Source organism: Xyrauchen texanus, chromosome 13, assembly GCF_025860055.1.
Source record: "Xyrauchen texanus isolate HMW12.3.18 chromosome 13, RBS_HiC_50CHRs, whole genome shotgun sequence".
Taxonomy (NCBI): Eukaryota; Metazoa; Chordata; class Actinopteri; order Cypriniformes; family Catostomidae; genus Xyrauchen; species Xyrauchen texanus.
Window position 1 is genome coordinate 5,122,680 of NC_068288.1, and position 19,287 is coordinate 5,141,966.

At 37.1% G+C, this 19,287-nt stretch overlaps 1 protein-coding gene across 1 annotated transcript in view; it reads left to right on the forward strand.

The window, feature by feature from the left end:
• The window catches only part of LOC127654477 (semaphorin-5B-like), a 91,344-nt gene that overhangs the window by 30,655 nt on the left and 41,402 nt on the right, over positions 1-19,287 (forward strand). The window contains 2 exon segments of the mRNA XM_052141698.1: positions 13,473-13,696; positions 14,240-14,339. Of these exon segments, the coding sequence (XP_051997658.1) occupies positions 13,473-13,696; positions 14,240-14,339 (324 nt within the window).

Sequence of the window (19,287 nt, forward strand, 5' to 3'; positions counted from 1 at the left end):
ACAGAATGAGTCTCATTCCTGAGCGGTATGTTGGCTGCGTGGTCCCAGGGTGTTTATACTTCTGTACTATTGTTTGTACAGATGAACGTGGTACCTTCAGGCATTTGGAAATTGCTCCCAAGGATGAACAAGACATGTGGAGGTCCACAATTGTTTTTCTGAGGGCTGATTTCTTTTGATTTTCCATGATGTCAAGTAAAGAGGTACTGAGTTTGAAGGTAGGACTTATCCACAGGTTATCCACAGGTACTCCTCCAATTCAGTACACCACCTATCAGAAGCTAATTGGCTAATTGGCTAAAGGCTTGACTTAATTTACCAAGCTGCTTAAAGGCACAGTTAAAGGGGACCTATTATGCAAAATGTTTGTACATAAATGTGAATCGGCAGTGTGTGTACACAACCACCCTACAATGTTAAAAGTCAATCCACTCCTCTTTCTTATATTTCTATTAATCACAAACAGTGTGTTAAAATGAATGGTTTTCGTTTCTGCTCTAACGTGAAGTCACATAGGCGCAGGCCTCGCCCACGACTGGTGACGGACTCCACCTTATTAACATAGATCCTCCCCTGAGTCCGCCATTTTTTTCAGAGCTGGAGCAGCTATAGTGAGAAGAATAATGTCTCAGCTTCGTAAGCGTCAATAAGTGTTCTGTTGTTGGCTGTAAAAGTGAACATAAGAGTCTTCGTGTACTCCTGGCATCAGAGCCACTGAAGTTTTGAAGACAAGTTTTGTTTTTGAAGGAAATGTGCCCAAAAACATACAAAAATGTGCGTATGTTTGTGCAAATTATTTTATACCGGACTGCTTTGTGAATGAGTGTCAATATAAAGTAGGATTTTCAAAAAAAATGATTCTCAAGCATGGGTCAGTACCAACTGTTTGTGTCCCAGCTTTATATCCTGAAGATGTAAGTATCGCACTTATCGAATGTGCTTGTTAGCTGATTCCATGGCTAATGCAGCTACAGTTACTATTGTTCCTGATTGTTTTCACAGAGACCAGAGCTATGTCGGGGGTGGGGAGCAGCAGCTCATTTGCATTTAAAGAGACACATGAAAACAGCGTTGTAAAGCAGTCAATGGAAAGGAGGAGGCGAGAACCGACTTGACGATACAAATAATAGTTTAATTTCAAACTCAAACAAAAGACAAACACACACGACGGACATGTCTCATCATGGACACATCTCTCTCTCCCGCACAATCCTCCGCAGTCTGCCTTTATCCCTCTCGGAGGCTTGATTAGCCTGATAAGGGACCGGGGTGTGTATGATCACGACCCGGCCCCGCCCTCTGCCCTGCCACAAGCGTGTTTTAGATTCCACCCTACAATTTACAAGACTCGATTAGAAGTGAAACAATCTGTCTGTAAACAATTGTTGGAAAAACTACTCAAAACTACTTTCAGCTCTTTTTTCAACGTCTCGCACAGAAGTGCAGCGCTTTAGGATGCTGTATAAGGTAAAAAAGTATGTCAACTTTTAAAAGTGTGTCACAAGACCCCTGCTTTCTGGTATATGCATTGCGTTGCATCTAGGTTTTTTAGCGCAAGAATATGGTTAGCATTTTCAAGCGCTTTGTCAAGTCCATAAAATTGCAATATTGAAAAGCACGTCTCAAGATTCACTAATTCTGTTTCTGTTGCACTCCATCTAGCATCCTGTCTTTATTGCAGAACTAGGCTATACGGCAGTGAACAGATGTGGGTAGAGTAGCCAAAAACTGTACTCAAGTAAAAGTACAATTACTTCAAAACATAACTACTCAAGTAGAAGTAAAAGTACTAACATAAATAATTACTTGAGTAAGAGTAAGAAAGTATCCAATTAAAAGAGTACTCAAGTAGTGAGTAACTCGTTACTTTCACAAATGACATAATAGACGTTTACTCCCCTATATTCCATTACATAATACACATTGAACATGCATTAAAGAATTATTTTTATTATTAATGTAATTCTGTAATCATTCACCATCATGTTGTTCCAAACCCGTATGACTTTCTTTCTTCCATGCAACACAATAAGGAGATATTAGACAGCATGTTTGCCTGATTCACTATTTACTTTCAATGAATGTTATTTATATATACAGTATATATATATATATATATATATATATATATATATATATATATATATATATATATATATATACTGTATATATATATATACTGTATATATAAATAACATTCATTGAAAGTAAATAGTGAATCAGGCAAACATATGTATATATATTGAAAGTGAATGGTGAGAAAGACTGTCATTCCCTAATATTCTGTCTAACATATTTTGTGTTCAACATAAACAAAGCCTCACAATGGTTTGGAACAACATGAGGTTAGAGAAATGATGACAGAATATTAAATTCTGGCTGAGCTATCACTTTAATTTAGGGCTGTCAATCAATAAAAAACTTTAATCGAATTAATTGCATGGTGTCCCGATTAATTAATTTTAATCGCATATACAAATTTTTGCTGATATAAAATGCTCATTCTAGATATCAAGAATTGTATTTCAACTAGTAAAAACTATAATTCTTGATATCTGTAATTGTATTTTCACTAGTGAAATGTCACCATAGGCTGCCATTCAAAATCAATTGTTGATATCAAGAATTGATTTCTTACTTGTTGAAATTCCAATTTCACATATCAGAAATGGAATTCGTACTAGTAAAAACCTTTATTTTTGATATCAAGAATTCAATTGTCACTAGTTGAAATGTCTATTCTTGATATCAACAATTGAATTGCTACTAGTAACAATGTTCATTTTTTATATCAATAATTCCATTTTCACTAGTGACAATGTTCATTTCTGCTATCATGAATGTGATCGTTACTAGTAAGAAAGCCATTTTAGATATCTGAAATTATGTTGATATCATAAATACATTTTCAGATATCAAAAAATTTTTTTTACTAGTAGCAATTCAATTGTTGATATCTAGAATAGACATTTTTACTAGTAACCATGTAATTTTTTATATCAAGAATAGACATCTTAACCTGTGAAAATTTAATTGTTGATATCAAGAATTCATATCCTGGAAATGAATAAAAGTTAAAACGGCTTGCCATAGAGTCTCTCTCTCAGCCGGGTGCAGTTTCAATCTCTCCCCATTAGATTGGGACATTCGTGCAACTCATTGAAGAGGCACCGACCACACAGAGAAATGCCAGTTTCTGAGTTTATAGTTATGAACATTACCTGCTTCTGTATTATTTGAACTTTAATAAAGCAATTTTACTGCATTTAAGATGTTACGCCGGGATGTGTCCTTTAAAGAGCTCCGCCTCCGCTTATTCCACAATGGTACATGCTTCTGAATGTACTTTTTTTTTTTTTAATCATTCCCTAATACTTTGGGATCTACTTAAAATAAACTGTGAAAGTTTCGAGTGCATCTGGACTGATCTGTGTAATTCTTCCTCCAGCAGGTGTGAACTGCTGCTCTCACGCGTCATTGTTACAGTGATTTCATGTTACGTTAAATGAGTTCAAACGGCTATTCGACAGTGAAGTTTTCTCATCAATTTTGTATTTTCGACGATGTCGATAATGTCGACTAAACGTTTCAGCCCTAATGTAAATGATAATATGCTTTTAAACTCACCTGCTTTATTTGCTTGAATAAATCCGTGTGTCTGTCTTTATTAAGTTTGTGTTTCCTCCTTTCGTCAGAAAATTGTGAAAGCAGCGTTTACAAATAGGTTTTTGCTGATCTATGATGTTTCCCTTTTCATCAGCCTCAAATGCAAAGAATTTCCAAACCTGCTTTTTCCACTTTTCATTTCGACATGATTCAGTTGAGACTCCGCAGCAGCAGCTACTTTGCTTGCCGCATTCTTTTGCTTGTTGTGAGCATTCCCGCCTCTGCGTGAACTCGGTACCTTCAGAAATTCTGGTATCGTAAAAAAAATTTTGTTTGAGTACCGACTTGGTACCGGGGTACCAGTATTTTTGACAACACTAATGGGTCTATGTTTTGGGCGTAAAAGTTTTGGTAGTGTGACCCCTTTTAGGGCTTAGAAGAATTGTGGGGATCCCATGGACAACAACTGGATGTTCTCAGTGGGCACTGTCAAAGGGCATGTGTAACATTCACCCCTGATTTAGTTTGATTGTTTGAGAGTTGTTTTATTTTTTCAGTGAGTCAAGCTGTGTATATTAAATCTGCATGCTCTCAACGTGTAATTCTGTTTACCATTGTACTTCTTGTACGTCAGCTTCATTAACTTCACTAGGAAGGTCGTGTTACCAAGCAATTCTGTAAGATCTGGACTAAATTGAAGGCTCCAGCTGCCTGGATTTTTTTATCATTAATCTTGAAATGCTTCCTGCATGTTCATCTGCTTGTTTTCACTTTCCTTGTCATATTTTTACAATTCCATCCCTCCTTCTCTCCATCCTTCCCTGTCATGGAATGTTCCCTGTTCCTGTGTCTGTATTTTGACACTCCAGAGCTTTTAAAACATTAAGTGTTTATCTGTGACCAGACATTTATTATGGATTAACATTCACTTTGTGTTTTGTGCTCGGGCAAACGCCTCAGAGATCAAGAATTGACTTCTGGTGGAATTGTATTGCTACACCCATCATATGTTTTCTCTCATTCATTATCCCCGCTATGTGCGTACAACATGAGATCTAAGGAATTTGGTTGTTTATGCATTGCATAATCTAAGAGCGTTAAAGGAATATTCCAGATAAAATACAACTTCAGATCTATCAACAGCATCTGTGGTCTGCTGTCGATTATCACAAACCATAATTTCAACTCATCCCTTATATTGTAAAAAATAAATAATTGTGACTACAACAATGCACTTGTAAAATGTAAAATGCAAAGCTTATATTGTTTTGTAAGTTGTCTAAACCACCCATTTGTTAGTGAAACTACTGTTTAAACTAACAGTGTGTAACGTTATATCACATCCCTTTATAGTTGCATGTATCCTGTGAAAATTATAATTTTTACTGGCTTTACAGTCATCGCACGAGTTAAAAGATTGGAAATAACTTTGCACAGACAAGATTAGTAAGCAATTTTATAACCCTAGTTTCATAGTAACATGTACTGTATACTTAATGCAAGTATGCATACGCAGATGCAAGCGTGGCCTGATAGAACATGCTTAACGTGCGTTCTTGCGTTACTGTGGTGATAACAAACCTTAGTTCTCAAAGGGGCAACAGAGGTTCCTTGAAAAGCATGCGCCATTAAACTGGTTGTGCTATTATTCAAATAATTTGCTATAATTATATTGACTTTACCTTACTTACTTGGCAATATACTCTTTAAACTGTTGCTCAGCCAAGACAGTAGTTGAAAGAGAAAACTCATTGTAGAAGCGTACAGTTCATGCCAGTTTTGTCTATAGCTCCCCTTGCTGCAACATTGAGAATGCAATGCGGACTTGCATTGTATCATGAATCAGTCTGGCACATTTTGGAACACAACAATGCACAAATTCAAACTTACATGTCTAGAAGTGTCTGTGTTTGCTTACTTGTGTAGAGTATGCTAAAACTTCAGTGTGTAATTTCTGCACTACTACCAAACAGTTTTAACAATCTGAGCAACGAGTTTTTAATCATACTAAGCCACGCGGGCTGTCAATCGTTCTTATTGTAATTTGTATTGAATTTAGCGAAACATTCTTTTTAAAATAATTTTGGTTTTCTAACATACAAATCCTATTTAGGCCACATGTGCATAAGCATGTAACATTCCAAAATACCACAACAGACATGTTAAGCTCACATTGTGATCTTTGAATGCAGCAGTGCTTTCGGGGAAGTGTGGGAACGGCAAACATCACCTGCCCTTAGGGTCACAGTGCATCTACAGGCATGGTGTAGGGGTTAACGTTGTACTTAATTTGGAGAAAAAGGGAAAGTAGTTAAGTCATTTTGGGTTTTGGATTGTGTTACCGTGCGTTCAGACCAGAGGCGGCGAGAGCGTCAAAATTCGCTCTGGCTGCCCTGCCAAAAACGCTATTGAAGATTCGTGTTGTAGTTGAAATAGGTGGCAACGTTCGTTCAGAATGCTTGGTTTTGTGAACTATATTTAAAGGGGGCCACAAAACATCCAGACATGTCGACCGATTTTTGCCGACATACCACAAGTAGCGTGTATCCTCATGAAATCTTTTAATATGTTATTATATAAACCATAATATCCACTTCATCAACTCACCTGGCACACCAACACCTTTGTCCACGCATAATTTTTTTAAATAATTGATATCTTTGTCCATGCATAATTTTTTATTTTGTTTATATTTAAGCAAACAGGGACAGATCATATATTACGGGAAAACATGCTACAGCAATAATCAGTTTCTCCTCCATTTTGTCTTCGGAACTAATGTTTGGTGGGAACCAAAGTTTACACTGTTGTGTTCTCTAGACTTCGCTTGAGCAGAGCACTTCTATACTCCAATAGGTTGCCGCCGAACCACGTCAAAGCTCATTACCATAATGTTGCCCGCACTTGAACATTCCTCTTACACCCACACCTCGCAAGACGCGTCACCCACGGCCGCGCCACTTCCCGTCGCCGAGAGATGCTGGCTGCCATAGAACACCTCTGGTCTGAACGCACCATAACAGTATGAGGATGGGCAAGGAGGAGGTGGAAACCGGCTGAACAGTAAACAAACTTTAATGGTAAACATAAAACCAACATAAACTAATGTGCAGCGTGGCCGCGTGCGTCTCTCTCTCTTGAACCAGCGTCTCCAGCTGCCCCTTATCTCGCTATCCTGCTGATCAGCTGATTCAGCACCGGCCGTGCTCTATCACGGCCCGGCCACACCCTCCTCCTCGTCACATATTGGTTATTAAGGAGATTCTTTGAAAGTGCTCAACCTACATTTAATTTGGGAGAACAGAATTGAAAGGAGAGCAGTAATGAAGGTATTAAGCATCTGCAAGGACAGTAACTAAAAAGTATAGCTTATAAGACAGAAGGTGATGTAAAGCAATATGAAGGACAACATTAAAGTGGATTTTGGTACACTCACAGAGCCAGAATTTTTATTATCAGCATAAAGTCTCGTCCACTTTGTAGCTTTTTCTGGCCAGTAGACCTCCTACTTAGACAGGAATTGATTGACCGGCATGTAAAATATAGAGATGAGAAAAACCCCCAGTTGCATAAAGCCATCCAGTTTGATTAACATTTTTGTTTTGTCATATTTAAAAGGGGCTTTTTTTATTTTTTTATTACATTGTGCACATTTCATAATTTGTTTTTATTAAAATTTTTGGTGAAGCAATACGATTCAGAGTCATATTAACATTGAATATTTAATCTGAACTTGTAGCTATTGTTACTAGGGATGTGCACAGTAACTTTTTTTATTATTGGTTAACCACGAGGGTTCATGAATGGTTATTTATTTGTTTTTTCCCGGAATTAAAGAACGTTTATTTCAATGGATATGCGTCAAACACTAATCAAAAGAGCAGGGAATAAAGTCCACAGTGAGTTTTGAACATAAATAATGCAATATCTTGATCTTTAAATTACAAAATTACTCACATTAAAGTCAAACAAAACTAGTCAAACTGTCACTGCCTGTTGCATAGTATTCTTAGCCAATGGAAAATATGTACTGTAATTTAAGTGCCAATTCTGTTATATGAACTGAGCCAGGGCAGGTTCACATTTCCATGTGGCAGCAAACGCTATTATTGCCATGTGGATAGAGTTACACTGCTGCTGTTTATGAGCCTCTTCAGGACTCTTTAATTTTTAAATGGTTTAGTATTTAACTTGTGTAATTATTGTCTGCACACCAGTGCAAAAGGGAAAATATTGCCTTAACGTTTATCAAGCTCTGAAATTTTGTCAGGGAAAAACAATCTGGAATCAAGTGTAACAGTGTACTTACTAGTCATGTGAAGTCATGCAATGCAGTGAATGAAAGAGAATTCAGGTGGCTCGAGATGCATTTATAAATATTGAAGTTCTTTAAATTGGACTCTGTGTCTAAAAAATGCAGCGGTACTGCTCGAGATGCTGAAAAAATATGAGAGGCCACACAACAGTCAAAAACATCCATCCATCTCGTGTTTAGATAAAACAGACCAGAAGCATGCAAAAACATGCGTGAACAGCCTCTAACTCTCCCTATACTTGACCCAAACTGACCCAATCTTGGCCCAAAACCTGATTGTTTCTCAGCTCCCATCGGGCTCGGGTAGGGTCGCAGAATAGTGATTTTGGTATTCAAATACAGGTGTGTCAAATGGTTAACTAAATGATGACTATCCCTAAATGTTACATGGAGGTCTAGGAGTGCCATATAATGACTGTTGTAACATACAGTATGTTGTCAATTTGAACAAAACTGATGGTATCTTATTGCATGTATATCTACATTTGCTCAAAACATGTTACTAATTAAACTTGACGGCATTTAAAATGCTCAAAAAAGTCTATATAATGCAAGAAATATTACACAGATCCCACCCAACAAAACCCATCTTCAGTCTGACCCATTATTAGTTTACTTTAATACTTGCCAATGACAGCTGTTAACAACTATTAACAATTGCACAGAAAATAATGATTTTGTGGAGACACCACCACATTTTTGGTTTACAAAGGCATTTTGATTAAATGCAAGTCACAGCAACAGTATTAATATGATTCATAGTTTGCGAAGAAAAACACTCAAGATCCAGAAGGTGATACAAAGGCAAATATGCTGCGATGTATGTTATATTAGAGATATAAAGGAACTCACGTTAGATTAAATGCAAAGGCAAAACATTTAGCAATATTATGGTGTACATTATGAAGACAATCCACATAGGATTAGAGATTTTTTTAAGGGGATGCAAGGCGGTGATGGATAAGAGAATATATGTTAAGAGAACCCATATGATATATATGTTTTTCAGTTTTTAATTGTTGGTTCAGGATTTCGTTTATGTCGGTGGTGAAAACAGCTTTCTTTCTTTATCGCCGCCTGTTGTGCTGGTTTTGGTAACTGCAGCAGCTTCTGACACAAAATCCAAAGCTCAAATTTGATTGGTCAGGGCGTTTTTTTTTTTTAAGAAAGAAAATTGACACACCATTAAAAAAAAGCTTTGCTTTGTGCGCGATTCGGTGCAAATGTTTGTTCTAGGTGTGAAGGGCTCATTGGGAATCCACTGTTCCGATTCAAAATGTTTATTATGGCGAAGATTTGTGTTTGGTGTGAAAAGGCATTTACACTATCTAACTAAAGCAAGAAAGAGATACAATTTTCTAGGTGTTATGAAATATAAAGGTGGAGATGGGAAAGTGGTGTAAGGGATGCAGCCACTTGTATCCTTGGAATATGACTGTCAGGCCTAGATGAGCAAGCTCCTCCCAAACTTATGTTTGGAACTTCATTTAATATGGCCTCTATTTGAATGTTTCAATGGCACCACATTATTAAATTAATTTTGACTTTCACTGCTTGCTTCCATGTGCTTCCATGTGACATCTGCTTACTGTATGTCCATTTTAATTTTCCCTTAAATTAATACTAATTGATAATTAGATCACTTTTAAATATAACATGAAAGAATTATATAAAATTAGCACAAACTTTTTTTGTGTGAACTGACCACAATGTCATAATCTCCCAATACTTTCAAGATCAATATCATTATGTAATCCAGCAGACTACTGTGCATTTATCTGTGCATTTTTTGAACCTTAGAAGAGCCATATACACAGACAGAAGTAGAGTACTGAATGTAGATCACATTTGACACATTTCTATAGTCTAGAATGTTTTCTATAAACCTGAGTAAAAGCTAAACCACATTTACGATTTACTTTTTAATTGGTTTTACTGCAAGAGCACAGACTGTTTAATCCTTCTAATTTCATAATCACATATTGTTTTTATACATTCCTGTGCTGAATGTTATGACGGGGAAAATGTACACATTGAAAAGTCTCTATTATGTAATAACTTTAAATCGAAATCTCACATTCTGAGAAATGAGCGATATGTTTGGGTTGGTTTTGTACTATATTTGCAATGGAGGCAAGCAGCTTTGTAACTCAACCTCTGGTGATGTGGCATCTGGTGATGTGGCAAAATTGTGCACAAACAACACTTGGGCAATTGACAGGAGTAATCCAAAAATCTTCTGTACTTAAATATTTCTGAATAGGTGGTTTGGTGTTAGTGATGTCTGATTCTTTCCAATGAATTAATCAAACCCATGGCAATACAGGTTCATGCCAATAAGGGTTTTGAATGCTTCACGAATCACAAATCAGAATCAAAATCAGGAGTGCCCTGGACAATGCGCAATGTGTTGACAACCATTTTTGACCTCAGATATTCCCACATTTCTTTCATGTCTCTTTTAACCCACAAGGAATCGCTTCAGACAGGCCATCAGTGGCCCACCTAGTCGGTCCATTGTCTGACCCTGGACACCCCCCAGTGCATTTGTCATTGCCATCATTGGCTTTCATGGTTCTTTCTCTCTCTCTCGCACTCTCTCTCTCTGTGTCATCTCTCCATCCCCTTTGCCCCTGATGAGTCTGAGGAGGTGGGCATGAATAGGGTATTAAGAGGGATTTGGGGGATTTGAGGCTATTGGGGTATTGAGCTGCATTAGACATGGTTGGCGCTAAACTATCTGTCGCTCCCGGAGCCAAGAAATAGATTAACAGCAGTGTCCGCCTGCAGAATTCTCTAGATTTTTGATGAATTTAAATGTCCTACATTCACATAATTCTACATATCCCCACCCCATACTTATTTTGAAAGCATTTTGAATAAAAGTATTTTAAATAAACTTTAAAGAAATAACAGTTTAAGAATGATGCTAAATGTAATAATGCTTTAAGAGGAAAGTGTAGTTTTCACAGCTTAGTTTATTGTACATATCAATGCTATATACAACTTTATAGATTTACATTTATAGATTGAAATCAATGCAAAAAGTTCACAGATTCTGTGTTGCCCTGGAGCAACAGTTATAAGACCTCAGGCCACATCTCTACAGAGCGGGTGATGTTTGGTGTGTGAGTGTGTGTGTGTTTGAGTAAAGCCAAGACAGATGCAACAGTGGTTACTCTGAGAGCTGTCAGGAAGTGTACGTTTAAGGATGATTAATTGTGTGTTTGTGTATGCCTGACTGGTTGTGTTTACTAGAGAACTATGAGGGAAGTTTGTGTCAGCGTGAAACACTGTGTGTGCGTGTGTCCGTGTGTGTGTGTGTGTGTGTGTGTGTGTGTGCAATGTGCATGTACTCTAAGCTTATGTAATGTATCTCAGAGGAGTGTTTACACGTCGAGTTTACCTGGGCCTCAAGCGCTGTCAAACATCTAATGGAAAGATTTACTGGGTGAACTGTTTGTAAGCTCCAGGGAGAGCACCACAGAAATGTATTGATTACTGCAACGGGCTGAAAATACATCTCAGCCCTACACCTTCCTCAACTTATAATTAAAGTCGCCATGAAACGGAAGTTGCAACCGCCTTCCGTATTGTGAAGTATTTCTGAGTGAAATAGCTTATTGTACAAGAAAAACGTATAAAAGTCAAGAGGCATCCGAAGCATTGTATTCATTAGTAATCAGCTCAGCAATTCAGGTGTGAATTTGCCGTTATTACATTCAAAATGTAAGCCAGCTGACCCGTAACATGGAAGTTTGGGTTAAGGAATGATAGTTTTGAAGGAAAACAGATGAAAATATGCCATCTTGCCATCTTCACTCTTTTTTAATACCTTTGTAGCACACCTAGTTTTTTCTCTTTTTTTATTTTTACATTTTAAAATTCCTTCTCTCAGATGATGATTACAGCAAAATCAGTGTTATGTTTTAGAATTACATTCATTATGTTAAAACAGCTGCAGGTCTTGGAAGATGTCCAGGTGTTTACTCTGAAGAAATTAAGGTTAATTAGATGTTGTTTTTATTTTATTGCAATATTAACAGCATCTAACCTGTTAGGAAAAAATTAAGCCATCTCTTGGCTTCTGTCCATATGTCCGTCTGCTCTCCTGGCAGCCTGGTTGTCGTGCTTGTTTTTTTCTTGGATGTCCATCTGTACTTGGATATTCTTCAACTTTTTTGTTCATTTTATTGATTAATCATTCTGTTCAGTATGTTGTACTTTAGGAAAAGCTACTTTGAAACTGTAGCTGGTGAAACTATAAGTAAATTATAATTTAGTAAAGTAGTTCAAGTAGCAGAATGCTACTTTTTTGGACTACATAAAAGCTAATTGATAGGGCAATATCTTCTAGGTCTTATACAGTATAACTGTGTGAGTTGTTGACAGAAAAGGCAATGAAATGATTCTTGAAAAATCTAGTTTATAGTTTTTAGTTTATTACAAGAAATGTAATCTTTGTGCCCATGTTGGTTTCATACAGTTGTGATGTATAACAAACAACGCTGCACCAAACACCAGTCCTAACTCCAATTGTTCAGGTGCGGAGACTCAAATTTAGAATAATCCAAAGGTTAAAAAAAATTAGTTCACACTCTCACATCAAAAAACCTCACATCAAATAATTTATACAGAGGCCCCAACAGAGCAAAAGATGTGAAAAAAGTGCTAATTGCTGAAGCCAAACGTTATTGGGATCCCCACTTCATCAGTATTTATTTTTATATTATTAAATTTACTGTCTCTGGACAACCACACCACTTTGACAATTTTTACGTTAAGCCCTAATCATTTTTTAGAAGTATATCTCAGCTCTGTTGGACCATACAATGCAAGTGGATGGTGATTAGCACTTATAAAGCTCCAAAAAGCAAAGACAGTCATTGTAAAAGCAACCCATTTGACTCCAGTGGTTAAATGGTGTTTTCTAAAGTGATACGATTTCTTTGGGTGAGAAACAGATCAATAGTTAAGTCCTTTAGGATTAACGCTGTTCACAAGCTTAATTGGTTTTGCTTTCATTTGAACATACCGGTGCGCTTATGTCACACGAGAGGCAGTGTGAACCAATTCCCCTCATGGACGCACACTGGAGAACGACCAGAAGTGAACAATTATAGTGAAATGGTTTCTCATCCAAAGCAATCGTATCACTTTAGAAAACATTAATTTAACCACGGGAGTCATATGGATTCCTTTTATTATGACTGTCTGTGCTTTTTGGAGCTTTAAAGTGCTGATCACCATCCACAATAAAAATCTTCTTTTGTGTTCTGCTGAAGACAGAAAGTCATAGACATCTGGGATGACATGTAAATGATGAGAGAATTTTCATTTTTGGGATAACTAACACTTTAATAGATACAGACAAAAAAAAAAAAGAGCATCACATAATTTTTATAACTAAGTATACTGTACAGCATATATACAAATCTAACAGTATTTCATATTTTGTTCCGATCAGTTTTTACTTGATATAAAACATGCTGTATTCCTCAATTTTTTTGTGTATGTATTATTATAATTATTTTATTAATCCTATTTACAGGACCCTCTCTATGATCCTAAGTACGGGAGTGGTTGTTGCAGTGACCATGACGGCGTCAACGCTACAGACCAAGTCTTTTGCTGGACTTGTCATCTTCCACCTCCTCTCTCTGCCTCTGGTCACATCAGAGACCTCATCATTCTCAACGAATTTTGACCCCAAGTCTGTGCCCTCTCTGCCTGAAGAGTGTCAGAGAAAAGTGCACCCTGTTACTTCCTACACAGGTGGGTGTAAAATACCTCCCTCACTCCATTTTATGGCAAAGGTGGGCTTGTGGAACATTTTGGGGAAAATACCACTAGACGTTGAAATGTTTTAGAAAGTCCATGTACTGTAGAGAAATATGCAGTTTCGGTGTGGAAGAGAGACGTAAACGTAGCAAAATCAATGCATTTTCAACCGAAAATGTGTTCAGTTGTCACTTATGTATATAACTGAACTGTGTGTGTACAGAACAGGATTAAGAACACAGATGATTAGTGAAAACTCTATTCAGCTGCTGTGTGTAGGTGGATTTTAAGTTTACCTGCGATGGTTTAGAACACATCTGTTTAAATATTAGAAAGCAACAGTGTAACAGATAAAGGATGGGCAAGGAGGAGGAGGGAACCGGCTGAACAGTAAACGTAAGGTTTAATGTCAAACTGAACATAAAACAAACACACTTGTAGCACGTCCTCATCACAAACCGCTAAACAACAGATGAAACATGCTGTCTCACAGCTAACCATTGAAATGCCACATGTGCTATCTCTTTTCTGCTATAGCTTTGAGTCCGTGGCTGTTGTCTTTCTCTTTGCCTGGAGTGAATGATTACTCACCGCTAACTCTCGACCTCACCAGAAACCAGCTGATAGTGGGAGCCAGGTAAACCACACACACACACACACACACACACACACACACACACACACACACACACACACACACACACACACACACACACACACACACACATGTTGTGTTTCCATGTTTTATGGGGACTTTCCATAGACATAATGGTTTTTATACTGTACAAACTTTATATTCTATCCCCTAAACCTAACCCTATCCCTAAACCTAACCCTCACAGAAAACTTTCTGCATTTTTACATTTTCAAAAAACATAATTTAGTATGATTTATAAGCTGTTTTCCTCATGGGGACCGACAAAATGTCCCCACAAGGTCAAACATTTCGGGTTTTACTATCCTTATGGGGACATTTGGTCCCCACAAAGTGATAAATACACGCTCACACACACACACACACACACACACACACACACACATACATTTTCTTAATAGTCTAAATGTGAGTGAACCAATAATTCATGATGTTGTTATATGGGGGAAAAAAACTGTTTAAAAAACAGGATGTCACTGGATGTCCTCGAAAAAGGAAGGTTTTGTCAGACTTAACTTACTGCTGAGGACTAAATTAGTGACACCTACAGCAGTCTAGTGAGGACATACCGTATACTGTACGTAAATACTACAGACTTCCTATAACCCACACACAATAACTTTAACCCTGAAAGAAATCTTTATGCATTTTTAGAATACAAAAATATATATATATGAATGTTTTTAGTCCCACATTACATTAGTTGTCTTTAACTACTATTTACTAACATTGAAATACATACAATACAATGCATTTATTGTAACTACATGTTGTTCTACAAAATTCTCACAAGATTCACATTTGCTGCAACTGAGGTTGAGGTACAGGTAGGTTTGGAGTAAGGTTAACAACCTGCAACAACCTGTTCAGTGTTGGGAGTAACACATTATGTATTCAAATTACTTTTTTCAAGTAACCAGTAAAGTAATGCGATATTTATTATTATTTTGTTTAAATAAGTAATGCATTGCTTTTGTACACCTCTTCTGTCCCTGTATTGCGATAAATCAGGAGTAAAAGTGTGTAAACTTCGGGGAGGGGACGTAGTGCATAATGGGCATTGTAGTTCTAGAGAGTGGGAGGGTTGCTTATCAGCGATGCACAATTAAGTTGTAGTATGTGTGCGCATGATGGACATTGTAGTGTGCGTATGAGCCATGCTTATCAGCGATGGGCAGAGCACAAGTATTCTTTTAGCCCACCCTGAGATTTATGTTTTAAAAACGGCAAAATATTGCTGGTAAAGGACTGTAAATCTGAACGCTTCGGTTCGATCCAGTTGTACTCATCATTTGCAACGGTGGATTTGTTGTGCGCTGGAGCTTACATGAGCAGCCGTCATAAACTTTGCTGTTGTCATGACAATCACAGAAAGAGTTATGAAATATGTCCTCATAAGGCAACATTTTGTAAAGAATTTAACATTCGGGTAAGTGATACTTTGATTCTTGCAATTGATTCATGTAGGTTGCATTTAAAAGTGTGTAAACACACGTTTTCGTGGTATAATATAGCACAGGCATAAGCCGGGAGAAGTCTTCCCGTGGCCACGCCATGATTATACATTGAAATACAATGTGGAATGATCGCTGACTTTTTGTGCATCTGAATTGCTTTGTTTTAAAGCTGCCTGTAACTACTTTTCTAGAATCAGCTTGCATCAACTCCTCTGTGTTAAAGCATACAACTTTCAGTTGAGTGACATGCGATTGAATCAGGTGTATTTACACTGCATTAAAAATCAGTAAACGCGTTTAGGCAGAGGGATTATTAGACTAGCCTTCCACTGGCCACGACATGATATAAAGGGTGAAATACTCGCTCAATTAACTGTCTTATGCAGCCGAACTGCTACATGTTAGAGCTCCCCATAACTGGGCAAATGGGATGAGAAAAGCTGTCTCTGGATCAGCAGTTGCGAGCAATGCACTACATGGTTTGTGTACGCAGAGAAAAGTCTTGGTTTCTAAAAATATTCTAAATTTTTGCTTTATAATAAGCAAGTACATTGATTCCTGAAACTTATCATTTGTATGACATTTTTGTAGCATTAAAAATGATTCCATTCAAGTTGTATCATCATGTGCGTTTGCAGTAGCCTTTCCAGAGTAAGCACCGTGGATAAACTCAAAACAAGCATGCTCTGAGATGACTTAATTTTCAATTAATTTTTTAATTCATCAGACTTATTCCTTGAACATATTAGGCTGGTGTTCCCCACTGAATTTTATCCTGACTTCTGAAAAACATCTTAAGTTGACTCTGACATTGTCGAGGGGCACCGCATATAATGACATACAGTTGAAGTCAGAAGTTTACATACACTTAGGTTGAAATCATAAAAAATAAAAAATAAAAAAAATGTAACCACTCCACAGATTTCTTATTAACAAACTATCATTTTGGAAAGTCGTTTAGGACATCTACTTTGTACATGACACAAGTCATTTTTCCAATAATTGTTTACAGACCGATTGTTTCACTTTTAATTGACTATCACAATTCCACTGGGTCAGAAGTTTACATACACCAAGTTAACTGTCCCTATAATTGGGAGCAATGTCCAGATGCCTGAAGATACCACGTTCATCTGCATAAACAATAGTCCACAAGTATAAACACCATGGGACCACGCATCCATCATACCGCTCAGGAAGGAAATGCATTCTGTCTCCTAGTGATTAACGTAGTTTGGTGTGAAAAGTTCAAATCAATCCAAGAACAACAGAAAATGCCTTGTGAAGATGCTGGAAGAAAACAGGTAGACAAGTATCTATATCTTCAGTTAAACTAATTCTAGATCGAAAAAACCTGAAAGGCTGCTCAGCAAGGAAGAAGCCACTGCTCCAAAACCGCCATAAAAAAGGCAGACTACAGTTTGCAACTTCACATGGGGTCAAAGATATTACATTTTGGAGAAATTTCCTCTGGTCTGTTGAAACTAAAATTTTATTTTTTGCCATAATGACCATCATTATATTTGGAAGAAAATGGGTGAAGCTTGCAAGCCGAAGAACACCATTCCAACCGTGAAGCATGTGGGTGGCATCATCGTGTTGCCCTGAGCTCAGTCTGATATAACATTTGTGGGCAGAACTGAAAAAGCATGTGTGAGCAAGGAGGCCTACAATCCTGACTCAGTTACAGCAGTTCTGTCGGGAGAAATAGGCCAAAATTCCAACAACTTATTGTGAGAAGCTTGTAGAAGGCTACCCAATATGTTTGACTCATGTTAAACAATTTAAAGGCAATGCTACCAAATACTTAAAAATGTTATTTACATTTCTGACCCACTGGGAATGTGATGAAAGAAATAAAAGCTGAAATAAATCATTCTCTCGACTATTATTCTGTAATTTCACATTCTTAAAATAAATTAGTGATCCTAACTGACCTAAGACAGGGAATGATTTCTAAAATTAAATGTCAGGAATTGTGAACAACTGAGTTTAAATGTATTTGCCTAAAGTGTATGTAAACATCTGACTTCAACTGTATATCATACAGGTTCAAGGGTTGGACTTTGCTGCTTTAGGTAAGACAGTGGTTATTCTTCATTATTCATATTGGCTGCATGCCATGTAGATAGAAAAACAAATCATGCATATTCCTGTTATTGAGTCTTTATTATAAATATGAAAAACGTAATGCAAAAGTAACATTACCCAACACTGAACCTGTTTGTACATTAGTACATAGAAGTTACAGTGGGTCCAATTTTCCAAATGATTTGATCAGATTTAGCTCACTTCTGGTGACTCATTTTAAGGCCACTTCCACACTAATCCATTTAAGTTTGAAACCTCCGTTTTCAGTCACCTAATGTTATTGTCAGCCGCTGGCCATGCGTTTTAAGTCTAGGCCTTTGGTGTGATTCATGCCATTAAGAAAACGCAGTTTTAAGACGTAATGCATCAGAGTTTTAATTATACCAACTGACATTTTAAAAACACGTCCACGCACGAAAGCCAGAACTTGAAAATCATAATTTTTCATATGAATCTACCAAGGAGGTCTGTAATACCTGAAAACATCTATCTAATAATATTTGCAATATTTTAAATGTTGCTTGCAATAAATTTCATATCTTCAAGGTACACGGTTATGCTGCGTTCCATTCAAGTTGGATGTGGGATATTCCTACTTGGTATCTATGACCATAAATGCATTCTATTCCCCGATATTCCGAAGATGACGTTTATGTTAACAAAACTGCAACGCTCCCGTTAGCTTAGCAGGGGTTTGTCTCTCATTAGAGATGTCTCCTAGCAACCCAACTGATAAACAATGCTGCAGCGCTAGTATTTGTGCTTCAGGTGAACGATAATCAAAAGAGAGTATAATGTTTTATACACCTGTTTCTGCAGGCGTTTGTTAAACAAGCTTTAATATCATGTAATGTGGAAACAAACTCATTTATTGATGTTACTTAATAAAGTGAATGTTTATCACTTACTTTGTATATCTCCCTGAGTGTCTATATATTTGTGTGGCATCATGCACCTGCATCTCGACGAAATCGGAGTTGGAGAATTTTTGCACGAGTCTACAAGTTGTAATTCTGACTTAAATTATTCCGACTTTCTGAGTTGAATGAAACGCAGCACTTTTCAAAACTTGGTCAGACACTGAATGCTCAAGAAGCTTAATTTACATTTAGAAAACTCCTGATGTTCCTATAACAATGCAAAAAGCACTTACCAATTTATTTGAAGTGAAAATCAGTCCTCCTTTCCCATTTAATAAATCAAGCAATGGCACGGTCCTGCAGAACATCTTGTGTTTTAAAATCCATAAGTATCAATTTCTCAATGGCGGTAGTTATGACGAACTCGTGCTTTTTGCTTTCAAATTATGCACATTACTTAATGCGTGATTGCATCACTCAAGGCCAGCTAGAAGGAGTCGACCTGGACCTATCCTAAAGATC